Below are 20,705 nucleotides of genomic sequence, written 5' to 3'. Positions count from 1 at the left end.
CCAGCCATCTTGTAGTGGCACAGAGATAGGAACCGGCCATCCGTTGTGGCACTCGGTTCTACCAACCGCTTCCTTTCCAAATACGTGACGGTGGTGCTTTACAAGTCCATACAGAGGTAAAGATTGTGCTATGAATTTAGCCTTGATTCTCAATGTACTTGATAACAATCAGAGATACATGTCAGGTAAATTGCTTATGTTGGATTCAGAAATAGCCATACAATGAATATTTAAAAAAATCTGTTTCATGCAATTACTTGTGCTATTGTTTCTCACTTCCTGTCCTTTTATTTTCTTCTCTTCTTTTCTTTGCTTGATATTTCTGTGGAGTTTGCTTAAAAGTAAAAATATGATCCACTATTTCAATGTTGTTTCTTGTGTTGTTTAGATACTTTTCATAGATTACAAACTTCACCTTAATTCTCACTTTGAGGGAGATGAAAAGTCTCTTTCATGATTCTAATCGACAAGAAAATTTGAAAAGGATAACTATAGTGAGAAATGAATAACTCAAATTTAAAGAACTGAAAATCAAAATTCCCAATTCAGCTTCCTAAAAAAGCCAGCATCAATTTGTAAATTAATTGAAGAGGATATTATCATCCACATTGAGAAGTGAGTGGTGTTTAGTCACATTCTTTGATTTGCAACAGTTTCCCTTATTTGCCCTACCACTCTTGTGATTTACAACACCCCAACACAATTAAGTACTATATCCGTTGGATACTCAAAATTGTACCAAGCTTGCTATACACTTCAGCGGAAAACAGGGCAACCCGGAACGATAATCCCGGGTGCGGTCGGGCAGTTTGCGAGTGGGCAGTGATCGGGCTCCGACCCCCACCACTTGACATTCTTGCCCTCGTTCTGCAGAGCGAAAAACAGGAGGACTCCCATGAAAGCCGTCCCGGCATCCAGTGCAGCCGACAGAACGTAGTTGTATCGTTGCCACCACGTCCTTCTATATTTAAACACGAAGTAGTTGAATATGGTGCCCGTAGCGATCCAGCTGGCGATGTTGGTGGGCGTGGCCGGAGGCATTCCGGCAAAACCGTAGGAAATGACCGGAATGTTGATGAGGGGTATCCACTTGTTGTTTGGGAACATTTTGCTCAACAGCCATACAGGAACCGGCAACACGGCTCCGACCAGGAACAACCACACCAGGTTCCGGTAGAGCCCTCCTGCTCCGAACAGCCTCTCCGGCCCGATCAGGCCCCATATCACGGACGCGTCAAAGGTCACACGGAACTTGGGGCATGTCCAGGGGCTCTCAGGGTGCAATGACTCGATGTCACAGATGTTTTCGATGTTTTCCAGCATCCACCACGCGACTCCCAGGTTCACCGTCCCGGAAACTAGTGTTCCAACGAGCTGAGCCACGAACATGCTCCGTGGTGGGATCTTCATGTAGTGGCCGAGCTTGAGATCCGCGAGGAACGAGAGAGCGTGGATTGTGCTGATTCGTCCGTATATCTTGAAGAGCAGATTCGCAATGGGTTTCCCTGGGAGGATGTAGCCGATGATGAACTGCGCGATTATGTCATATCCTGGTTGCTGCATTCATTTGATCAAACACAGAGTTAATTGATGCATTTTCACAATGTTTTGATTAAACATTTCTTTACCTGATTAGTAGTGGCTTGAATGACTCCGATTGGGAGCGTGACGATCCAAGCCAACGCAAAGGCGAAGAGCAACCCCCACCAGGGTAGCTGCACGTCGTCTTTCCAGACAAACGACATTAATAGGGACAACACAATGCTGCCCACTAGTAGAACCAGGAACCACCATTGAGGCACTTGCTTGTAACTCCTCATTAGCTTCGTGTGGATGTCCGCTTTCGCGTTCTGCACCGCAGCTCGACTCTGCTTCCAGATATCACTGCCCAACACAACATCTCAGAGTCATGAAATCATCACAAAAACGACATTAATTCATGAACCATCAACGAGCTTCTTCTGCCAAACCTGCCATGAAACAGCGCTACATGGGTGAGCGTTGCTGTGAATCTCGCGAATCCCGAGCCAATGGAGAGGGCAAAGAGAGGGCTAAGGTAGAGCTTGCTATACTTTTCATAGGCTGATATATTAAGATCAAATTGTGGTGTCAAGATCTTAGTAGTATCATATTTATGCCCACTGGAGGTAAACAGCTGGTTCGAAAATATAGGGAATTTCCGCGCATCAAAGGTGTTGAACTTCCAGTAACACACGGGGACGATGATGTATATGAACATGATGAAGCCGACCATGACATTCAGGATAGAGGAAAACGGTGTCACCAAAGGGCTGCCATGGTAGGCTGAAATCCCAGCCCAGTCGAGGGTGAATGCACCCACACCGAGCCCATGGTAACCCGAGCCAATCTGCTGAGCAGTGATGCTGCGAGGCCACACCCAACACACCCAAGAGAAGAAGGTCAGGATCTGAAACAGGTATCCGGGGAACAAGTAGTAGATGAAGCTTCCCGCCATGCAGATGAGGAAAAACCGCATCCTTGTCATCCCCATCGACTTAGACTCTCTCTCGTGAAGGGCCCTGTCACAAAAGGTACACGAGATTCACGCTTAGGAGACAAGACACACAAGATGGAGAAAAAAGGACATAAATTCTCCAATTATTCAGCTCTTTTTATGGATCACAGTCTTCCAAAGTGGACAAGTGGAAAAGCAATCTTTATTCTACTTGTTATTTCAGCATCTTACACCAAGGGAATTTCAAATCACAGCCAACAAGTAGAGAGGAAAAGTTTCTTTTTATGCTATCCAAATTCAAGGAACTCGAACAAAATCTCTACTTTAAAGGTGCTAATTCATGAAAACCAGATGCTAAAACAAGAAATGGGATTATGAAGAATGAAGAACACAAGAAATGGTTGTTAGACTAAGGTATCCTCCGGCAAACCCAGTGATTATTCCCCGTGCTGATTTGTAGGCACCTTGAAGGGTGAGAAGGATTTAAGGTTGCCACTCGACCACACCCTTGGTTCACAAAATCTTTAAAGGTGCTATTTTTATGAAAACCAGATGCTAAAACAAGAAATGGGAGGATGAAAAATGAAGAAATTAAGATAAAGAAACAATTTTTATTTTATTTTACCTAAACAAGGAAACTTGAGCAACATTGGAAGGCCACCACATCTCAACTGGATCAACCAAGTACTTCCTCAACATCCCAGCCCATCCATATCCCACCAGCTGCAATCAGCCATAAACATTAATTAGTTAACGAAATGCAATTCTAGGTTAAAGCCCTCAATTTTAGCCCCAATTCAGAAATTGAAAAACTTTTTCACCTGAGTTGTCAACACAATCAAGAGAGCACAGACGAAATTGATCGTCTGCTTGTAATAGCCCTTCATGACAGTAATCGCGCCTATGGAGTAGGCGTCGCCGCCGCCGGTGGAGACGCCGCAATTGGCCATGACAGTGATGATTACATGCTCCTTGATGTTGAACGGCCCCGGATTGAGGCTGAATCGCCACCGCCCAAACAGAGCATACTCCTTTTCCGGCAGCGTGGCGGCCATGAACTTGCCGACGGGGAGGACGGCGATCTGCATGAGGATGGCGGAGATGGAGAGGGGCTGAGTGCGGTAGATGAAGAAGGTGTTGAGGAACATGAGGAGGACGCAGGAGGAGATGCCGAGGGCCCAGGCGCGGAATGTCATGACGGGGAGAGTCGGGTCGTCGGTCTCCGGCACCACCAGCGCCACCTCCTCCACGGGGCAGCGCTCGGCCTCGTCGCCGGAGGGTTTGGTGGCGGAATCGGTCACCATTGAGGGCTGGGGTTTTTGAGGTTTTTGTTGCTTTGTGATGATTGTTGTTAGCTCTGCTCTGTCAGTGTCGTTGCCTATATAAAGGATTTTGGGCCTTTTATTTTTTATTTTATTTTATTTTTGATTAATTTTGGATGATGGAATCTGTAATTTGAAATTTCTTGCACTGATTTTTTAGTTAGCAATTGATTGGATATGGAAAATGGGGTGCCAATAGCTTTATTTCACAGGTGAAATCAAGGCTGTCAGAGTCGTTAGGGAATTTGAAATCGAGGAAGAAGACATTTTGTCATGTGTCTATCTATTAATTGTTTAAGAGATAAAGAAGATTAATCAGAATGATTTTAATATTAAATGTAGGTCCTTTTGGATCGCGGGAGTGGGAGTGAGTGCATTGGGAGATTGAGTCTATTTGAATTTTTTAGTATACAATTGAAATAGGAGTACTAGGAGTAGTTATTTTAAGATATTAAAGATAAAATTAGTCGTTTTTAGTACTCCCTCCGTATTTAAAAATAGAAACATCTAAAACGACACGAGTTTTAATGTACAATTGATAAAGTAAATGAGAATAATTTGTAAAGTAAGAAAGAGAAAAATAAAAAAATGAGTAAAGTAAGAGAGATGAAGGGAAAAAATAGTAAAAATAGAGTTAGTGGATTGTGGGGTCCATGTCCTAAAATGAAAAGATTCTAAAGTTTATATTTTTAAGGAATGACCCAAAATGGAAATAGTTGTTATTTTTAAAAAACAGATAAAGTACTATTTTAGTTTTGGAGCAAATTCACAGTCTTTTTTTTTATGACTTGATTGTGAACTTTTATACATTTTTTTTATGACTTGATTGTGAACTTTTATACATAGATGACGAACTCATAGTTCATGTTTGTGAATTACTCTTATATGTAAATTTAGTTATATCAAAAAACTAGCCGTGACTTGATTTTGAATTATTCTATTTTATGACAAGTCATGACCTATCTATGACCTATTTGTAAATTAGTACTACCACAAGAGTAATTCTAAGGTAAACCATACCAAGTTGTCTTAACTTTCTATTCTCAATCTACCAATATAGTCTCATTTTGTTACTATTTTCGTTTGTTTGTAGTTATTATACCATTATATGTATACGACAAGGAGGAAACATATTTTCTTAATATTTTATTATAAAATTAATATATAAAAATCTGATCCACATTTAACTAATTTTTCTATCACATTCATTTGTATTTATTAAATCTCAAGTAAAAATTAAGACATAGTTTTATAATAAAAAAAGTGGCTACGTTTGCGTTTATTTAACTTTTATTTTTATCTTTTCAATATAAAAATGATTACTTTACATTGTTTACAATATTATACTACTATTAACCCATAACAAAACACAAGAATACGACTATAGTATATTTTATGTTTTATGGGAATATTGTCCTCTATTATTTTCTAAAATAATTAATACAATTAGTTTAACAGATGAAGTGTTAACGTAAGGCAGAATCAAAATTGGAAAATGACAGGACTAATCTATAATTATTTTTGGAATCCGTCAGTTTGCCGCAGTACTCCATTAATTATTCATTAGTAGTAGTATTTCGCACTTAGACGCAATTTGCTTTCATTAAATTGGATGTGCCATTTTTGTGAAGAGAAAACAAATCACCGGTTAGTATCCTCATTGATGATATATAACACAAATTATATTAAAGTTTTGACTGAAATCTAAGCCAATAATCATAATAAATGCAAATCTTATTACATAAATTAAATCTCCTATTGTTAAAGAAGAAAATCTCGGTTAATAATTTAGAATTGAACAAAATTATCATAGTAATTTAGGATTGGAAAAACAATTGTTTTAAATATGCATGTCACACATACGTGTGTGTACGTATACATGCGATCTCGACATGCCATAGTCTATATCATGTCACTGTTTTTTTGCGGATGTGAGAAATAAAGTGTTAGTCAATTTCTTCGTTGATCATTCATTAAGAAAGGATGATTTTAAGTGAATAGGAGTAATAAATTACTAATAGTCCCTAATTAAATTAAATTACCAAAAAAGTGGAGTAGTATATATGATTATGTAGTAATGAAACAACACGTGGCGTAATAAGCTATTAATGGTAGTGGCGCGTGAGATGTCACGTGCTGTTTTGATTCCGACACACTTTCGTACGTTAGCCACGTCGGCAGTATCCGTGGAATCTTCGTGGGACCCAATGGGGAGTCGCCACGTCGGATTTTCTCTCCGTGTTGTACATAAGCAAACTGCTTGTTTTTTGACGCCGTTAAGTTAGGAAGGGGAAATCTTCGGTGATATACTAGACGGAGTTAGTAGTGACGTCTGAATTCGTGTGTTGAGCTTGTGTTCTAACCGTGGCTAGTCTGAACCTCACATATTGCTCATTGCTTTGCTCCTTTTGAATCTCTATCATTGGAATTTGGTTCAATTCAACTGATTTTTCGATTAATCAAATTAATCGAAATTAATTACTTTCCTCCTAAAATTCCGAGCCCTTTCACTAGTGAAATGGAAACTTTTAATGTAACAAAGTTCGAATTTAATAGAGAATTAAATATGATACAATCCAAATTCTATTCATAGAAACAAATATGAGATCCCAATTTAATACTCCATTCGTCCCATTTTAAGTGGGGTATTTCTAATTCGACTGGAGATTTTCTAATTTAATACTATAAAGTAAAATATAACATTTCACTTTATAATTTAATACTTCATCCGTCTAAAGATAATCGAGTTTTTTTTTGCATTTGTTTAAAATGATGTTAAAGTGAAGATACAGTAAAGTAGGTGAGAGAATAATACATAGATGAATATTATCTACGTTATTTTATTTCTTACTTTACCATCTCTTCACTTTAACTATTTATTTAGTAGTATTATTTTTCAAATCTAGAGCAAAAAAGAAACGACTGAACTATATTGGGACGAAATGAGTAATATATTTTAATTTAGAAGCTCTGACTGCTCTAAAAGTTAAATTAATATAATATTATATAAATATAAAAAAACTTAGATTCATTTATATTTTATCATAATATAGTTCAGAATATATACATTTAATAGCTTAGAATTAAAAATGACTAAGTATTATGTCATACAAGAAATTTTCGAACAAATATGAAATCATTACATGAACTCTTGAATATAATATAGTTTAAAAATATTAAAATGTATCATGCTCAACATTTAATTGCTATATTTGATGTGCAACTCAATTCTTACAAGAGGCGCGAACTCTATAACAAGAAAATGAATGAGAGGGAAAAGATGAAAGTATATTAAAATTAGAGGGAAGAAAAGTCTCAAAATAATAGCTAAGGGTATAGAAGTAAACTGAAATTGGCAGTGAACCGGATAGTGGAAATAAACCGGTTTTTCTCTATTAACCTAATTTATGGTTGTCCATAATACCTTTTCCCATTAAAGATAGGTGGAAGAAATGAGAAGTGTTTATCAATAATAAATGAACTCGTGAATGCTCGGAAAGACTGAATTTATTAAATAAAAGTTCCTATCATTATAACTCTCACTCAAACCATTACTATCGCATTAATATGGAAGAAGAAGCGAAATTTGATTTTGAGATTTAATTTTCTTTTTTCCTTCAAAATTTGAGAAATTTCTCACATTTATTAGTCAGTATCACAATAATAAAATATTGAAAAATAATAGGTTAGTATTTGAAACCTTTTATTTAATTCCCTACAAGTTAAAATCCCTATCTTATCAAAGAAAAAGAAGAAGATAATCTCTATCTTATTAGAGACCCTACGGTTGAATAGTATTTTTAACAACACCTTAAAAAATAATGTGTTCATTATTTATTGATTTGTGTTTTCATTTTATTTTGCTTTTAAGATAGTTCCAAGTGTAAAAAAGGTGATTTTGGGGCACTTTATGTGGAAGTGGTCCCACTAATTTGACTTGTTGTGAGATGGGCCCACCGTTGTAAGGACTCCTGCCTACCGAACGCGTTCACATTGTTGTCGGGCCCACATTTTCTGGACCTTCGTTGACTTGACGCACACTTCTCTCGTTAAGTCTTCGAGTTTGTTATGTTTTTTAATTCTTATCATAAAATTGGGTTTTCCTGATATACCTGCAGATTCATGTAGGATTATATTCACTTAATTTAAACAGCAAAAAAATTTGAAAATAACATTTTTCTTGACTCATTTACCACTTTAGTTTGTCCTATTCAAGATGACCTATTACTAAAAATAGAAATCATTTTATCTCTACTTTATTTCATTTATGTTATTTCATTCTTTCTACTTAACCCATAAAATAAAACTAAATAAAATTTCGTGCATCCCAAGGTAAGGGTCATCTTCCTTGGGACGGAGAGAGTTCTACCTACCTGATGATTATTTATTCATTAGAGTTTAGACTGACAGTAGCAGTTGTAGCATGTTCGTCGATTGAATTGATGTAGTGTTTTTTTAAGCAAACTACCTAAATTTTGAATATCTCAATCGAGAATAAATTTACCGGATTTAGATATAGTATTTTCTTTCGATTTGTACGATGAAAAAGCGCAACCCAATGTACATGATGTTTTTTTTCCTCAATTTAAAAATGTTATGAATTCCTGATCAGCGTGTGTTGTCTAAATCATTTTTAAAGGAAATCTTTTTACTATCTATATCATTTTTTAGGATGCAATATATTCGATCACTTTTAAACCGATCCAAGAAAAAAGATTGTGTGGTGTGACTGGTGAAAATGGATACTACAAATTTGGAAGGAGTGGAATCAATAGAAGTAAACGGATGAGGTAATTATGATTTTTTTTACTTTAAAGACAAGTAAAATTGCAATTTTACATATAAAAATAATTCAAAACGATTTTGTTTGATGTCTTCTTCTTCTCCCAAAAAAATTGCAGATTGTGGTGACGCTGTAACATTTTTGGCGGAACCTATTTAACTTTAGGTGCTTAATTTTGTGATTATAAATATTGTACTATATATAGATTTTGCTAGACTCCAAAGGCTAATATTACTCAAGAACATGCATGCAAAATTTATCTATCATTATTTCATGGAAACCAGATTTAACAACAAGCTTTATATGATTACTCACATGATAAATAGATCATAGTGTGTAGTAATTACTACTAATTAATATTCTGCTTTTTTGGGTTGTCGGATGGACAAGCCTTCAAAAACAAGTGTATGCCGCTTGAATGACGACGAACACACAATATTCTCTAGTAAAAAGCGATGGAATACTTCGCTATATGCTCAACCCGCGCGCAATTATGTGGTATGAGATGACACTTATAGATTCTAGCTAGAAGGTTGTTGTTCAATCGCATGATTCTTTAGTAGATATCGATAGTAGTGTATTTCTCTGTATCATGCATTCATACTTAAGCATCAACAATAAGTATTACTATCCTTAATTATAAATCTTCTGTAATGAATTTCTTGAATTAAAGGAGTTCAATATTAATGTTTTAGTAGGAGGTTGTTAGAAGTTATCTTAATAATTGTTATGTAAAAATATAGGGTATGAGAAATTGGTATTATGATCTCAGACTCTTATCTGCATTAATTCTCACCTCATATTGTGTTTTCAAATACTTAATAAAAATTGAAAACTGTGCTAAATCAAAATGAAAGATTCAACACATAAAAATTGAATAGTAGGAGAGGAAGCCAAAAGGCGCAACTTCTTTTTGATATCAACACATGATTTCTATAAATGGGAGATTTTAAGATGGAAGCAAACCTACTTCATTGAAAGTGGTTTAGTGCTGCACAGTCCAAAAAAGAGCAAAAGCGTTTAAAGCAAGGTAGTGTCATTTCCTAAGTAGTAATAGTTTGGATTATATTTTTAAAATCGTACCTATATCTTGTGAAGTTACTTATTTTAGTGTTACCCTATGCAATGCCCTATGCCGTTCGATGAGATAAAATTGAACCTTACAAATGTTGTTCGGTTGAGAATATACGATCAGTTACTTAATTTCATAACAATGTCACGTATGTAAATCACATGTACATGATGTATCAAGTGGATAAGGATACTTCTCTTTGTAGCATATAATATAGTGAGATGCCTATTTTTATTTAAGTAACATGGTGTAGATAATAGATGATGGGTTGTGTAAATATAGGCAAAGATGCACACAAATGAAATAAAGTTTCACCCAAAAACTTCACCCAAAGAGTGAAGTAGAATCATGATTAACCAAAAAGGCCAAGGACAATCTCATGGACCAAATGCATCTTAATGAGTGGGGATTTATTGCTACATTCCCCACATCCACATTGCTCTCAATCTCACTGTCAGTATCAATTTTCCAATGTGGGATTGTGGGCACAAATCAAAACCTCACAACCATCAACTCCTACTCAAATTCTTTTGATATTTGTATCCCAAAATTCTAAGAATTTGAGCTGCCTACAAGTTAATTCAAGTGTCTTTCACAATCAACGGGTGAAACAATCCGAATCATATCTAGCATGGCGTTGCGTAATCGCGACAAGAAAAAGACCAGACAATTAATTAGAACTGCCAAAAGTGACCCGACCTAGTAAATGTTTTGGGCCGGGCCAAAAATATGGGATGACCCGACTAAAAGATGTAGTATGACGAAAGCTAATCTTTGGGCCGGGCCGGGACCTCTATATACATATATGAAAATATTAAATTGTGATGGAGAATGTGGTAATGGTCACTCAAGGCACAAACAATGGAAGAGAGAGTTTTCTGAATGCAAACGAAATGGATCTGTCTCAATTATGGAATTGGGAGGTAGTAGTTGAAAGAGAGGTCTCTTGAAAACTACTTATGCTCATTATTCTTATTCGGGTTATAGTGCAAGGCTAATAGCAGTTGCATGTTAATGGAAAATGGAATATAATATAGATGCTTATCAAATATGAAAACTAACCGAAATCAAATCAATAATAATAAAAAAAGCACTTATGCCGAGAACGAGAATATATATGTTAGCATTGCCAAATTAGTGTGCAGCAATTCATCACTACCAGTGGTTGAACGAAAATGTGAAAAAGACATATATTTTCTGGTAATTAAATCGAAATATACATATGTAACAATTAATATTAGATATTTGATTATACAAAGGGAATAATACTCTCCTGATTCAATGAAGAATTCAAAGGATTATAGCAACAGGATTATAGTAAGTATTATATTCCTTTCCAACTTGCCTCATTTCTTGGCTTAAATATAAGGCTTATACTTATTAAATTTTATGGACTTGGGGGAATTGGATTCAACTATATATTCTCTCACGTCCATCGGTTTTCAATTTTCATCATTTGTCAGTATAATACTTCAGAAAACTAATAAAACAATACCTATACAGTAGTACAATATTGAAACATTTTAAACAAAAAATAATTAATTAACAACTTATAAATGTTCCAAACATCTAGATCATGACTATGAAGAATTAGATGATGCACTACATGATAAATAAATAAATATTAATATAAACAATATTGAAAATTGAATATAGGAAAAAATGATAGCAAAACTCATATTTTATTTATTGACACTATAATTACTAGTATGAAAATAAGTACTAATAATGAAAAAAAGTATCAACACACATTATATTGGCAATGACGGAAGGGACTGTAATTTTTTTTAATGGGCCAAACTATTTACAAAAAATATGGACAATATTTTGGGCTTTTTTTAATCACCAATAATGAATGGGCATATGCATACTATACAAAATGTTAATTCTAGGGTTAAGAGTTTTCTTTACAGTCCTCTCCAATTGCAAAACACTTTAAATTGATCTCCAATTGAGTTTAATTCTCAAGGCTGTAACTGATTTAATTTCATAAAAAATCCATCTTAATTAATTTGTTTTGTTTTAGTCATTAATATGAATGAACTATATAAATGATCTATGAATTTTGAGATTTTCACCAATGAAGTCACTGGACATCAAAAATTAAAATTATCATGAGTGATCCCTTGACTTTGATGTTTGCTAGCTTGTTTTTATTTTCTTTTGCACTTTTGCATTTTTTTGGACTTAGACATTTTCATACTTTTCTTTATGCACTCATTTATTCAAAATAAAAAAACCTGTACTACATTCCAATCTATCCTTAATTCAATAGTTTGCTTCGCTTTTCATTTTTCAAGTGATAAAATAATATCGCATCCTTAAAAATTAAAATGAACGACCATCAAACGCTTAGATAAGCCAAAGTTATGGAGTAGCAATAAAATATACCTAAATAAAAATTAATAAAAGTCATGGACAAAAATTTCAACTGAAATGCCAATTAATTGTGAGTAAGCACGTCCCACATTTATTAAAAATTTAAATTGAAATCTGGCTTAGTTTGAATATGAATCAAGTGTGATGTTTCCTTATAATCTCATTTTTTTTTCAAGTGATTCCCACTTTCTACTTCTGTTCTTCTTTCTCCTCCTATAGTTAGAGCATCCGCAATGGGCGGACGATGGCACTCCCGATGGCGCACATCGTCCGCGCCATCCATCGTCCGCACCCATTGCGGGTGCGTGCCATAGGGCGCGGACGATAGTCGCGCCCTATACTTCGGTCGTGGAGGATAGCGCGGACGATGACCATCGTCCGCGCCATCGTCCGCCCCATTGCGGCTATCGCGGACGATGACCGCGGACGATGGTCATCGTCCGCCCCATTATGGAGGTCGCGGACGATCGACGCGGACGATGGCACGCGGTTTTGATTTTCTATTTAAATCTCGTTTCTCATTCAGTTGTGCATACGAACATATCGACTATCTCTTTACATATTCTCTCTCTACATCCAACCAAAATGAATCTCGGCGACGACACCAATAGTTCTAGTTCGTCTGAATCCGGTGGTTCGCTTGATGAAGCATTAGATGCGGCCGTTGAAGAGGCCATGGGGGCATGCTATGCGCAAATGCAGCGCGAGAAGGAGGCGGCGGCCGCGGCGGCTGAGCAAGTCCATTGGCCTATTCGACATAGGTCGTATGTCCGGCGGCCGATGTCGTATATGCGTGCATAATCATGCACAACATGATAGTCGAGAGTGAAGACGGAAGCATCACCGACTGGAATGAAGACGACCGTGCATCTAGCTCTTCCGGCACATCGACCGACACACCCGATAGAGGGTTACCGTTAGGCTTCGAAGAGGTTTTATCTAGACAGGCCTCAATGCGCAACCAACAGGAGCATGCGCAGCTCATGAGTGACATGATTGAAGAAGTGTGGGCTCGTAACCGCCGTCGCTGAGTTTGCGTTTTTTTAATTCGCATTGTAATGTATTAATTTTTATTAAATGAAATGAAGTTTATGAAATTCGTATTTTAATGTATTATTTTTTTTAAAATTCGTATGGATTTTATAAATATTAAAAAAATGATGACGTGGCGCGCTATAGGGCGCGCCTTAGGGCGCCCCACTGCAGGTGGGGAGGTAGGAGGATAAAACTGCTGACGTGGCGCGCCATAGGACGCGCCTTAGGGCGCCACATTGCTAATGCCCTTACTTCTCTATCCAAAAGTCTCTTTCTTCCCTCTCATCAAATTTGCTCCCAATAATTTGTATCAAGACATCCATGGATGACAAGGTACTCAAAATTTTCTTGATCATATATATGGGGTTATTGATGATTATAGTGAAGAATGATGAATAATAATATTGAATTGCAGTTTTGCCCTTTAATCAATTGATATTAAATTGATTTTTGGATGAAATGAAATAGGTGTTAATTATGGTGCTCAAGGTTAATCTCCAATGTCCTTGCTTCTACAAGAAAGTTAAGAGAATTATCTGCAAATTTCCCCGTGAGTACTTTTTACCTATTTGAACTCTCACGTTCATATGATATTATCTGATTTTGGGCTAAGATTCATATTCTCTATTGTGAAAAGTGAGTGAAAAGGGACAGTGGAATATGGGCCTATGTCCAAAAATAATAAAAAATAAATATTTAATTAATCACGGACGAAAAAGTAAAGTTATGCCAATTAATTAGAAACATATGGAGTATTTTTCTGTTCTTATCGTACTATTTTATTTTTTGTGGTGGTGATTAAAAATTGATTAATTAGTCTTTTCTATAATCCACCATTAATGCATCATCCATCATATATCTACTTTATGCTATTCACTATTTCAATTTGTTTTGGACAAGAGAAATTAGAGATCAAATGTACAATGAGAAGGAAAACAAGGTGACAATCACTATTATAAGTAGCAACCCTGAGAAAATTCGAGACAGATTATGCTTTAAAGGCGCAAAATTCATCAAAGGCATCGAATCCGTTGATCCTCCCAAGCCCGAAAAGCCCAAACAACCCGAAAAATCAATGGAGCCCGAGAAGCCCAAAGTCGTTGTGATTGAGGAGCCCGAGAAGCCCGATAAAAATGTCACGTTCGTTGACCCACCAAATGAACCTAATCATGATAATAACATGAGATACTAGTAGTATTTTTGATCCGAATGTAAGAAAATACTTTTAAGAAGTTGTTTGATACACATCATAGTTTTCATTGATAAAAATTATAAAGAAAAAATGCCCTTATACCTCATATGTATTTAATTTCATTTCATGGTTCTTACTTCTTACTCAACTTTTGTTGTAAAAATAAGTATTAGGTCAACTTTTCATGGTTTAGCTTTTGTAGCCATATAAGTGGGTTGAATAAGACCTGAAAACAATAGCTAACAAGGATAGATGAACTGAATTGGACCTCATATTCATTTTATGCTCTCACTCTCTTAATAAATGACTCTTTTTCATCTCCAAGTATTTAAATGAATTTGGATCATCAAAATTTGGATTAAATAATAATTTGAAAATTTTAATTAAATCATAAGTATTTTGTCATGTAATCAAATTTGTACTACAAGACTACAGAATTTTTTTGGTCTGTTATTTTGTGATGTAAAAACAAAAAGTATTAGTCATGAAGTATATAGTCGACGTAAAATCAAATTAAATTCTGATTTACAATTGGATTTGGTTAATACTATGAAACTGATGGATGTGGAAAGTGTAGTAGTTTAAGCGTAGGCATCGTTGCTCGTTTTCATTTCAAACATGTATCATTTGATGTGTGATTGTTGAAAGAGAGAGTAACATTTTTTTATATTAGTACTAATATACTTAATAGTCCCATTTTATAAAAAAAATTGTACTTTGTTAGTCCAACAGAAGTATGTATAATTTGTCATGATAGAATAAAAAGAATGTGTAACACTAACAATTTTAACTCCTTCCTTACAGTTTCCTCTGTTACTCGTGACTAGAAGTCATGTTTATTCTTATCTCTTGTTCGATTGATATTTTCTCTTAAAAACTTGTCATATAACAATGTATTTTAGTTCGGTCTCCACATTATCAAAATTACAACATTTCTTGAGATTATCTATCACATTACATTCCTATGACTTATTTAATCCTAAATAAAATCTATCTTAACTTATCTAATACTCAATATTATATACCTAAAGTTAATACGGAGTACAATGTTACTTCCTCCTTCGAACAAAAATATATGCTATCCTTTTTATTTTATGTCCACCAAAAAATATGAGGACTAATCTATTTGGAACCCTACCCAATAATTTTTTTCTCATGGATCTTCAATTATCAAAATATCTACACAAAATCACAAATACTACCATTATTGGCCCATCATTGAACCTTTCTTCCACTCTTTAAATTTGTAAAATAAAGGAACCCTTTCTATATTCTCAAACACCCTCAGTCGCAGTTAAAACCTCAATTTTTTGCTTGTTTAATAGAAGTAGCATCCTAATTTTCTTTTCAAGCTAAATCCTCTTTTTGTGGTGTTTTAGCAGTAAGAACTAAACTTTCTCAAAGAAGTAACTCGTGTGAAAATTAAACAAAGCAGGGTATTAAACTAAAAAATTACATTGTTTTGATGTTTATAATAACAATAATTATAACAGCTTATTTATTAATTTTTAAATAAACAGTAATTTATAGCAACTTGTAGTTAATAATATTAATGTGGCTTTAAGTCTTCAACAGCCGCATAGAGCCATTTATGCACGACCTCAATTTTAAAATTGGAACTTTCTTATTTGCTACGTCATTGTTTATTTAAAAATAATTTTTGCATAAAATAAAAAACTGTCTATATCGTTGGTTACAAATAACTACATAAATAATTAAGATACCATGTTAAGTGTAGTCCATACCGAAATTTGTCGGTTCCATGTTTTTTAAAGTTAATTAAAAAAAATATATCAAAGTCGACTGGTATATTCCAATCTATCCTTAAATCGATAATTTGCTGACCCTTTTCAATTGACAATACCTCATGCTCATCCTTCAAATGAACGATCGTTAAACACTTTAAGCCTAAGTCATGGAGGTGCATAAACCTAAATGAAAACTAATAAAATTAAAGTCTCTGCCAAATTTCAACTCAAAGGCCACTAGAGATTAGACACGTCCCACATTAATTAAAATACAATTTAATCTATGGTAGACTATTTATAGAAGTTAAATCCACATTATTAAAGTAACACCAAATTAAATTCACCCCCCCCCCCCCCCAAACCCCAATTAATTATAATCAACGAATATACACTTACTAAATTGAAAATGTCTGATTAAGATGCAACCGACACTAATTCTCATATTCTTGAAACTCTTCTATCTCGATAATCAAGATTTAATGAATCTAAAAACGTAATTAAAAATTAAGAGAAGCTTCGTGGCTGCCCATGTGGGGTACATACCCCAACTTACAACTCCATTTCACCAAACATTTTTAACAATTTTCAATTGAAAGGAGTTAGAATTAGTTTGTATTATGTACAAACCCATCCCACGTCGGGGGGAGTCTGAGGAAAGTTGGAAGGTACATATAATTCATGTCCAACCCTAATCAGTTTAAGGCCTTTTGGGAGTGACCCAAAAATAAATCTGTGCGGACTTAACCAAAAGCAAACAATATCAAACGTATGTTGTAGTCGACAATCCGAACAATTTGATTATGAATGATGAAGTGTATTTACTTCATTAGAGGAAGGTGAGAAGTTTCCATCAAAGTCAGCACATGCAAACACAGAGTAAAGAGTCAGCAATTTAGGCCACTCTTTTACTTGCATTTTTTTTATCAGAGAATTAGATGATTTCATTAATTTCAACACCTTCCGAATAATAGACGTGTCATTATGTCACTCTTTTTTCAAGTCATTCCCACTTTCTTCTTCTTCTTCCTATAATTACTTCCCTCACCAGAAGTCTCTTTCTCTCTCACTAACTCATCAATTTTGCTCCCAATAATTGTATCAAGACATTCATAGCTAGCCATGGGTGAGAAGGTAATCCAATTTTTCTTGATGAATAATCATATTGAATTGCAATTTTGGAAATTGGCCTTAGATTAATTGAGTTGTGGATGAAATGAAATAAAATAGGTGACGATCATGGTGCTCAAGGTTGATCTTCAATGTCCTTGCTGCTACAAGAAAGTCAAGAAAATTATCTGCAAATTTCCCCGTTAGTAGTTTTTATCCATACGAACTCACATTAATATGATATTGTCTGACTTATATACATACATACCCGACCGTATCTGCTCATTTGTTCTTATCATTTTGTTTTAATTTTTGTGGTGGCAATAAATGATTGATTAGTCTTTTACTATAATCCACCACACAAGATAATGCATCATCCATCATATATCTACTTTATGCTATTCACTATTTCAATTCTATTTTTTTTAATTGCTGAGTTAATTAATTTTTTTGGACAAGAGAAATTAGAGACCAGGTTTACAAGGAGAAGGAAAACAAGGTGGTAATCACTGTAGTATGCTGCAATCCTGAGAAATTTCGAGACAAATTATGCTGCAAAGGTGCAAAAGTCATCAAAAGCATCGAAATCGTTGACCCTCCCAAGCCCAAACCCGTAGAGCCCGAGAAGCCCAAGCCCATACCTGAGAAGCCCAAACTCGTAGAGCCTGAAAAGCCCAAACCCGTGGAGCCTGAAAAGACCAAGCCCATAGAACCAGAAAAGCCCAAGCCTCCTCCTCGGAAACCGGAGCAACCTAAACCACCAACCCCGGCCCCCTGCCCCATCCCGGCACTGGTGCCCTGTGGGTGCCAACCGCCTCCACCAATATTGGGGCCGGGGCCTTGTGGGTGCCCACCAGTTTCCCCGGTGAGGACTTGTTGTGGGCCTTGCTCGCAAGGATATGGTGGGGGGCCGTGCTACTTCGGACACGGGCCACCGCCGCCACCGATGCCGCAACCATGCTTTGATGGTTGCTATGTGTACGGGTGCCATGATAGGCCATATCACGTGACGAGATGTGATTACTACTTTAGTGAGGAGAATCCTCAAGCATGCTCGATCATGTAATGCGTGTACATTTTCATTTTATTGTTATACGGTGTGAAGGGTATACAAAGAATCTTCATTATCATGTTGAGATTCAAACTTTAAATATATGTTTATTTGAAAAAAAGAATAAACATATTCAATTCTATGCGGCCATTTGTACTAATAAAAGTAGGTTTATCTGCAAATTTGATATTGTCTAAACTGTACATACCCAACCGTATCTATTCATTTGTTTTTATCATTTTATTTTAATTTTTGTGGTGGCAATTGATTAGTCTTTTACTATAATGCATCATCCATCATTTATCTACTTTATGCTATTCACTATTTCAAATTTTATTTTTAATTGCTGAGTTGATTAAATTTTTTTGGACAAGAGAAATTAGAGACCAGGTTTACAAGGAGAAGGAAAATAAAGTGGTAATCACTGTTGTATGCTGCAATCCCGAGAAAATTCGAGATAAATTATGCTGCAAAGGTGCTAAAGTCATCATAAGCATCGAAATTGTTGACCCTCTCAAGCCCGAAAAGCCCGAGGATGCTCGACCATTGGAGCAACCTACGCCACCGGCTTCCCCGGTGAAAAATTGCTGTGGGCCGTGCTCGCAAGGATACGGCGGGGGCCCGTGTTACTTCGGGCATGGGTCACAGCCGATGCCGCAGCCATGCTTTGATGGTTACTATGTGTACGGGTGCCATGATAGGCCATGTCTCGTGACAAGATGTGATTACTACTTTATCGAGGAGAATCCTCAAGCATGCTCGATCATGTGATGCGTCTACATTTTCATTTTATTATTATAACGAGTGAAAGGTATACAAATAAGCATCATGTACACCGTGATCCGATATTTCACTACTAATAAAAGTAGCTGAATAAATTATTGGCATTGGAATTATAGTAGGTGGTTGTTATTGGTCTTTGTCTTGTGATGGATTATAGTACTTTAATTGAATTAAATGTATTATGTACCCCACTTTTTTTGTCGACTGTGGTTTAGTGAGTTGCACCCAATAATCAACATGTTAGTTATGTGTATTTAGAGCACAATGTGTTAGGATTAAATGGACCTAACAAATTTAGTTATTGCTCCTAATAATACTTCTATTGCAACTTGCAAGATTTATAGTGTAAAAGTATTACATCGCGCGAGGTCGACTCGATTCCATAGGGAGTAATAGTTACGGTTTGTGAAGAAGTTTAAAACCTATAAATTAAATTCATCATTTCCCATTTATCTTCAGAATTCACTTTCAAAATGTTCGTGATAGAAATATATTTCATCGAGATCAATATTTTGAAATCTAATTAATTTTTAATTGTTTTCTCCACTATTTATAAATTTTTAATTGATTGAAATGGAGTAACGTAGCGACAGATAGCAGTGGTCCTAGGTTATTGCTACCACAAAAAATAATTTTATGTTATGTAACATAAAATCATGTGTAACAGAATCTGGTCCACAACACGACAACTTCGTCTCTGGTCCAATCATTGTCTTTATGTTATGTAAATTCCAAGGCATTGCCATGGTATATGATCAGAATATTATAAGGGAAATTGCAATTCACAGAGAGATAGCTACCAAAAGAAAAAAAATGTTTTCCGAGTTCAAATAACAACGGAACACGCCAACGAGTCGATGATGACCGCACAAGTTTTGTTTTCCGGTATACTTTATGAATTACAATCCTCAACCATCAATCATACCAAGTTAAGAGTTTTTGTTGTGAAACATAAAGTAGCAACAACTATTGGAAATTAAATATCTAAATTAAGAATCAATGATACGTAATTAATAAAGATGATTTGCTGGGAGACATGAGTGGTTTGTGAAGTGATTGGCTTAATTTGTTGGGGATGCAAGTTGAATACAGGTGGTGCAATGTGATTGGCTGATTACGCGATCCACTTTACTAACATTCTCATACTCTCCGCTGCGGCGATCCGACGCCGGCTAACTACCACTCAACTAACAGCATCCACAATGGTTATAGCCCAGCAATAGCCCAGCCATAACCCAGCCACAAACTCCTCCTGCCACATCATCAATACTAAAAATCCTCCTGCCATATCAGAAATAGCCCAATCATAGCCTAGACATATCATAAATAGCCCAGCCACATCAATAGCCACATCACTAATAACACAATATACAGAATTTAATTTACGAGACATATACGAGAAACATTAATAATACTATTTTAATTTTTAAAAAAATTACAATAAATTAAAAAAAGTACAAAATTTTTTAAAAAGTACATTATTAAAAAAAATTACATTCATAATCGAAAAAGTACATTGCTTAAAAAAAATCACACGTCGGCTCCCTCGCCTCCGTCGCCACCGCCACCGCCGCCTCCGTCGCCACTGTCACCGCCGCCTCCGCTGCCGCCTCCACGCAGATCGTCATTCATGCTCTCGAGCAATGTGAAGAGAAATCTCTTCTCCTGAGGGTCCGTCGCCGCTCGCCATTCGGCTAACGTCTTCACCATCATCTGGCGCGTTTGTTGACGCGCGAAGTACTTGAGATCCTCTGTAG

At 35.8% G+C, this 20,705-nt stretch overlaps 3 protein-coding genes across 3 annotated transcripts; 2 read left to right on the top strand and 1 right to left on the bottom strand.

The window, feature by feature from the left end:
* Positions 1-537: 537 nt before the first annotated feature.
* Positions 538-3,809, bottom strand: LOC121790888 (oligopeptide transporter 3-like). Its single transcript, XM_042188988.1, has 5 exons — positions 3,298-3,809; positions 3,102-3,199; positions 1,971-2,540; positions 1,629-1,884; positions 538-1,557 (listed from the first exon to the last, which is right to left on the bottom strand). The coding sequence occupies exons 1-5, from the start codon at positions 3,778-3,780 to the stop codon at positions 757-759; spliced, it is 2,208 nt and encodes a 735-aa protein (XP_042044922.1). The 5' UTR covers positions 3,781-3,809; the 3' UTR covers positions 538-756.
* A 9,735-nt stretch (positions 3,810-13,544) lies between these two features.
* On the top strand, positions 13,545-19,139 carry LOC121790889. Its single transcript, XM_042188989.1, has 2 exons — positions 13,545-13,617; positions 18,542-19,139. Exons 1-2 carry the CDS (start codon positions 13,545-13,547, stop codon positions 18,934-18,936), a joined length of 468 nt encoding a protein of 155 aa, XP_042044923.1. The 3' UTR covers positions 18,937-19,139.
* On the top strand, positions 16,938-18,474 carry LOC121790890 (protein PYRICULARIA ORYZAE RESISTANCE 21-like). The gene is made up of 3 exons (XM_042188990.1): positions 16,938-17,138; positions 17,235-17,316; positions 17,576-18,474. The coding sequence occupies exons 1-3, from the start codon at positions 17,127-17,129 to the stop codon at positions 18,178-18,180; spliced, it is 699 nt and encodes a 232-aa protein (XP_042044924.1). The 5' UTR covers positions 16,938-17,126; the 3' UTR covers positions 18,181-18,474.
* Positions 19,140-20,705: the final 1,566 nt, after the last annotated feature.

This window comes from Salvia splendens, unplaced genomic scaffold (assembly GCF_004379255.2).
Source record: "Salvia splendens isolate huo1 unplaced genomic scaffold, SspV2 ctg655, whole genome shotgun sequence".
NCBI lineage: Eukaryota > Viridiplantae > Streptophyta > Magnoliopsida > Lamiales > Lamiaceae > Salvia > Salvia splendens.
The sequence above is the reverse complement of the archived record's forward strand: the minus strand, read 5'-3'. Positions and strand labels throughout refer to the sequence as shown.

Coding starts and splice junctions, on each gene's coding strand:
- LOC121790890 (XM_042188990.1), top strand. Junction 17,317..17,575: donor AATTATCTGCAAATTTCCCC/GTTAGTAGTTTT, acceptor TTTGGACAAGAG/AAATTAGAGACCAGGTTTAC.
- LOC121790888 (XM_042188988.1), bottom strand. CDS start 3,780: ATGGTGACCGATTCCGCCACCAAACCCTCCGGCGACGAGGCCGAGCGC. Junction 3,200..3,297: donor TGATTGTGTTGACAACTCAG/GTGAAAAAGTTT, acceptor GGCTGATTGCAG/CTGGTGGGATATGGATGGGC. Junction 1,558..1,628: donor TTCAAGCCACTACTAATCAG/GTAAAGAAATGT, acceptor AAATGAATGCAG/CAACCAGGATATGACATAAT.
- LOC121790889 (XM_042188989.1), top strand. CDS start 13,545: ATGGTGCTCAAGGTTAATCTCCAATGTCCTTGCTTCTACAAGAAAGTT. Junction 13,618..18,541: donor AATTATCTGCAAATTTCCCC/GTGAGTACTTTT, acceptor TTTGGACAAGAG/AAATTAGAGACCAGGTTTAC.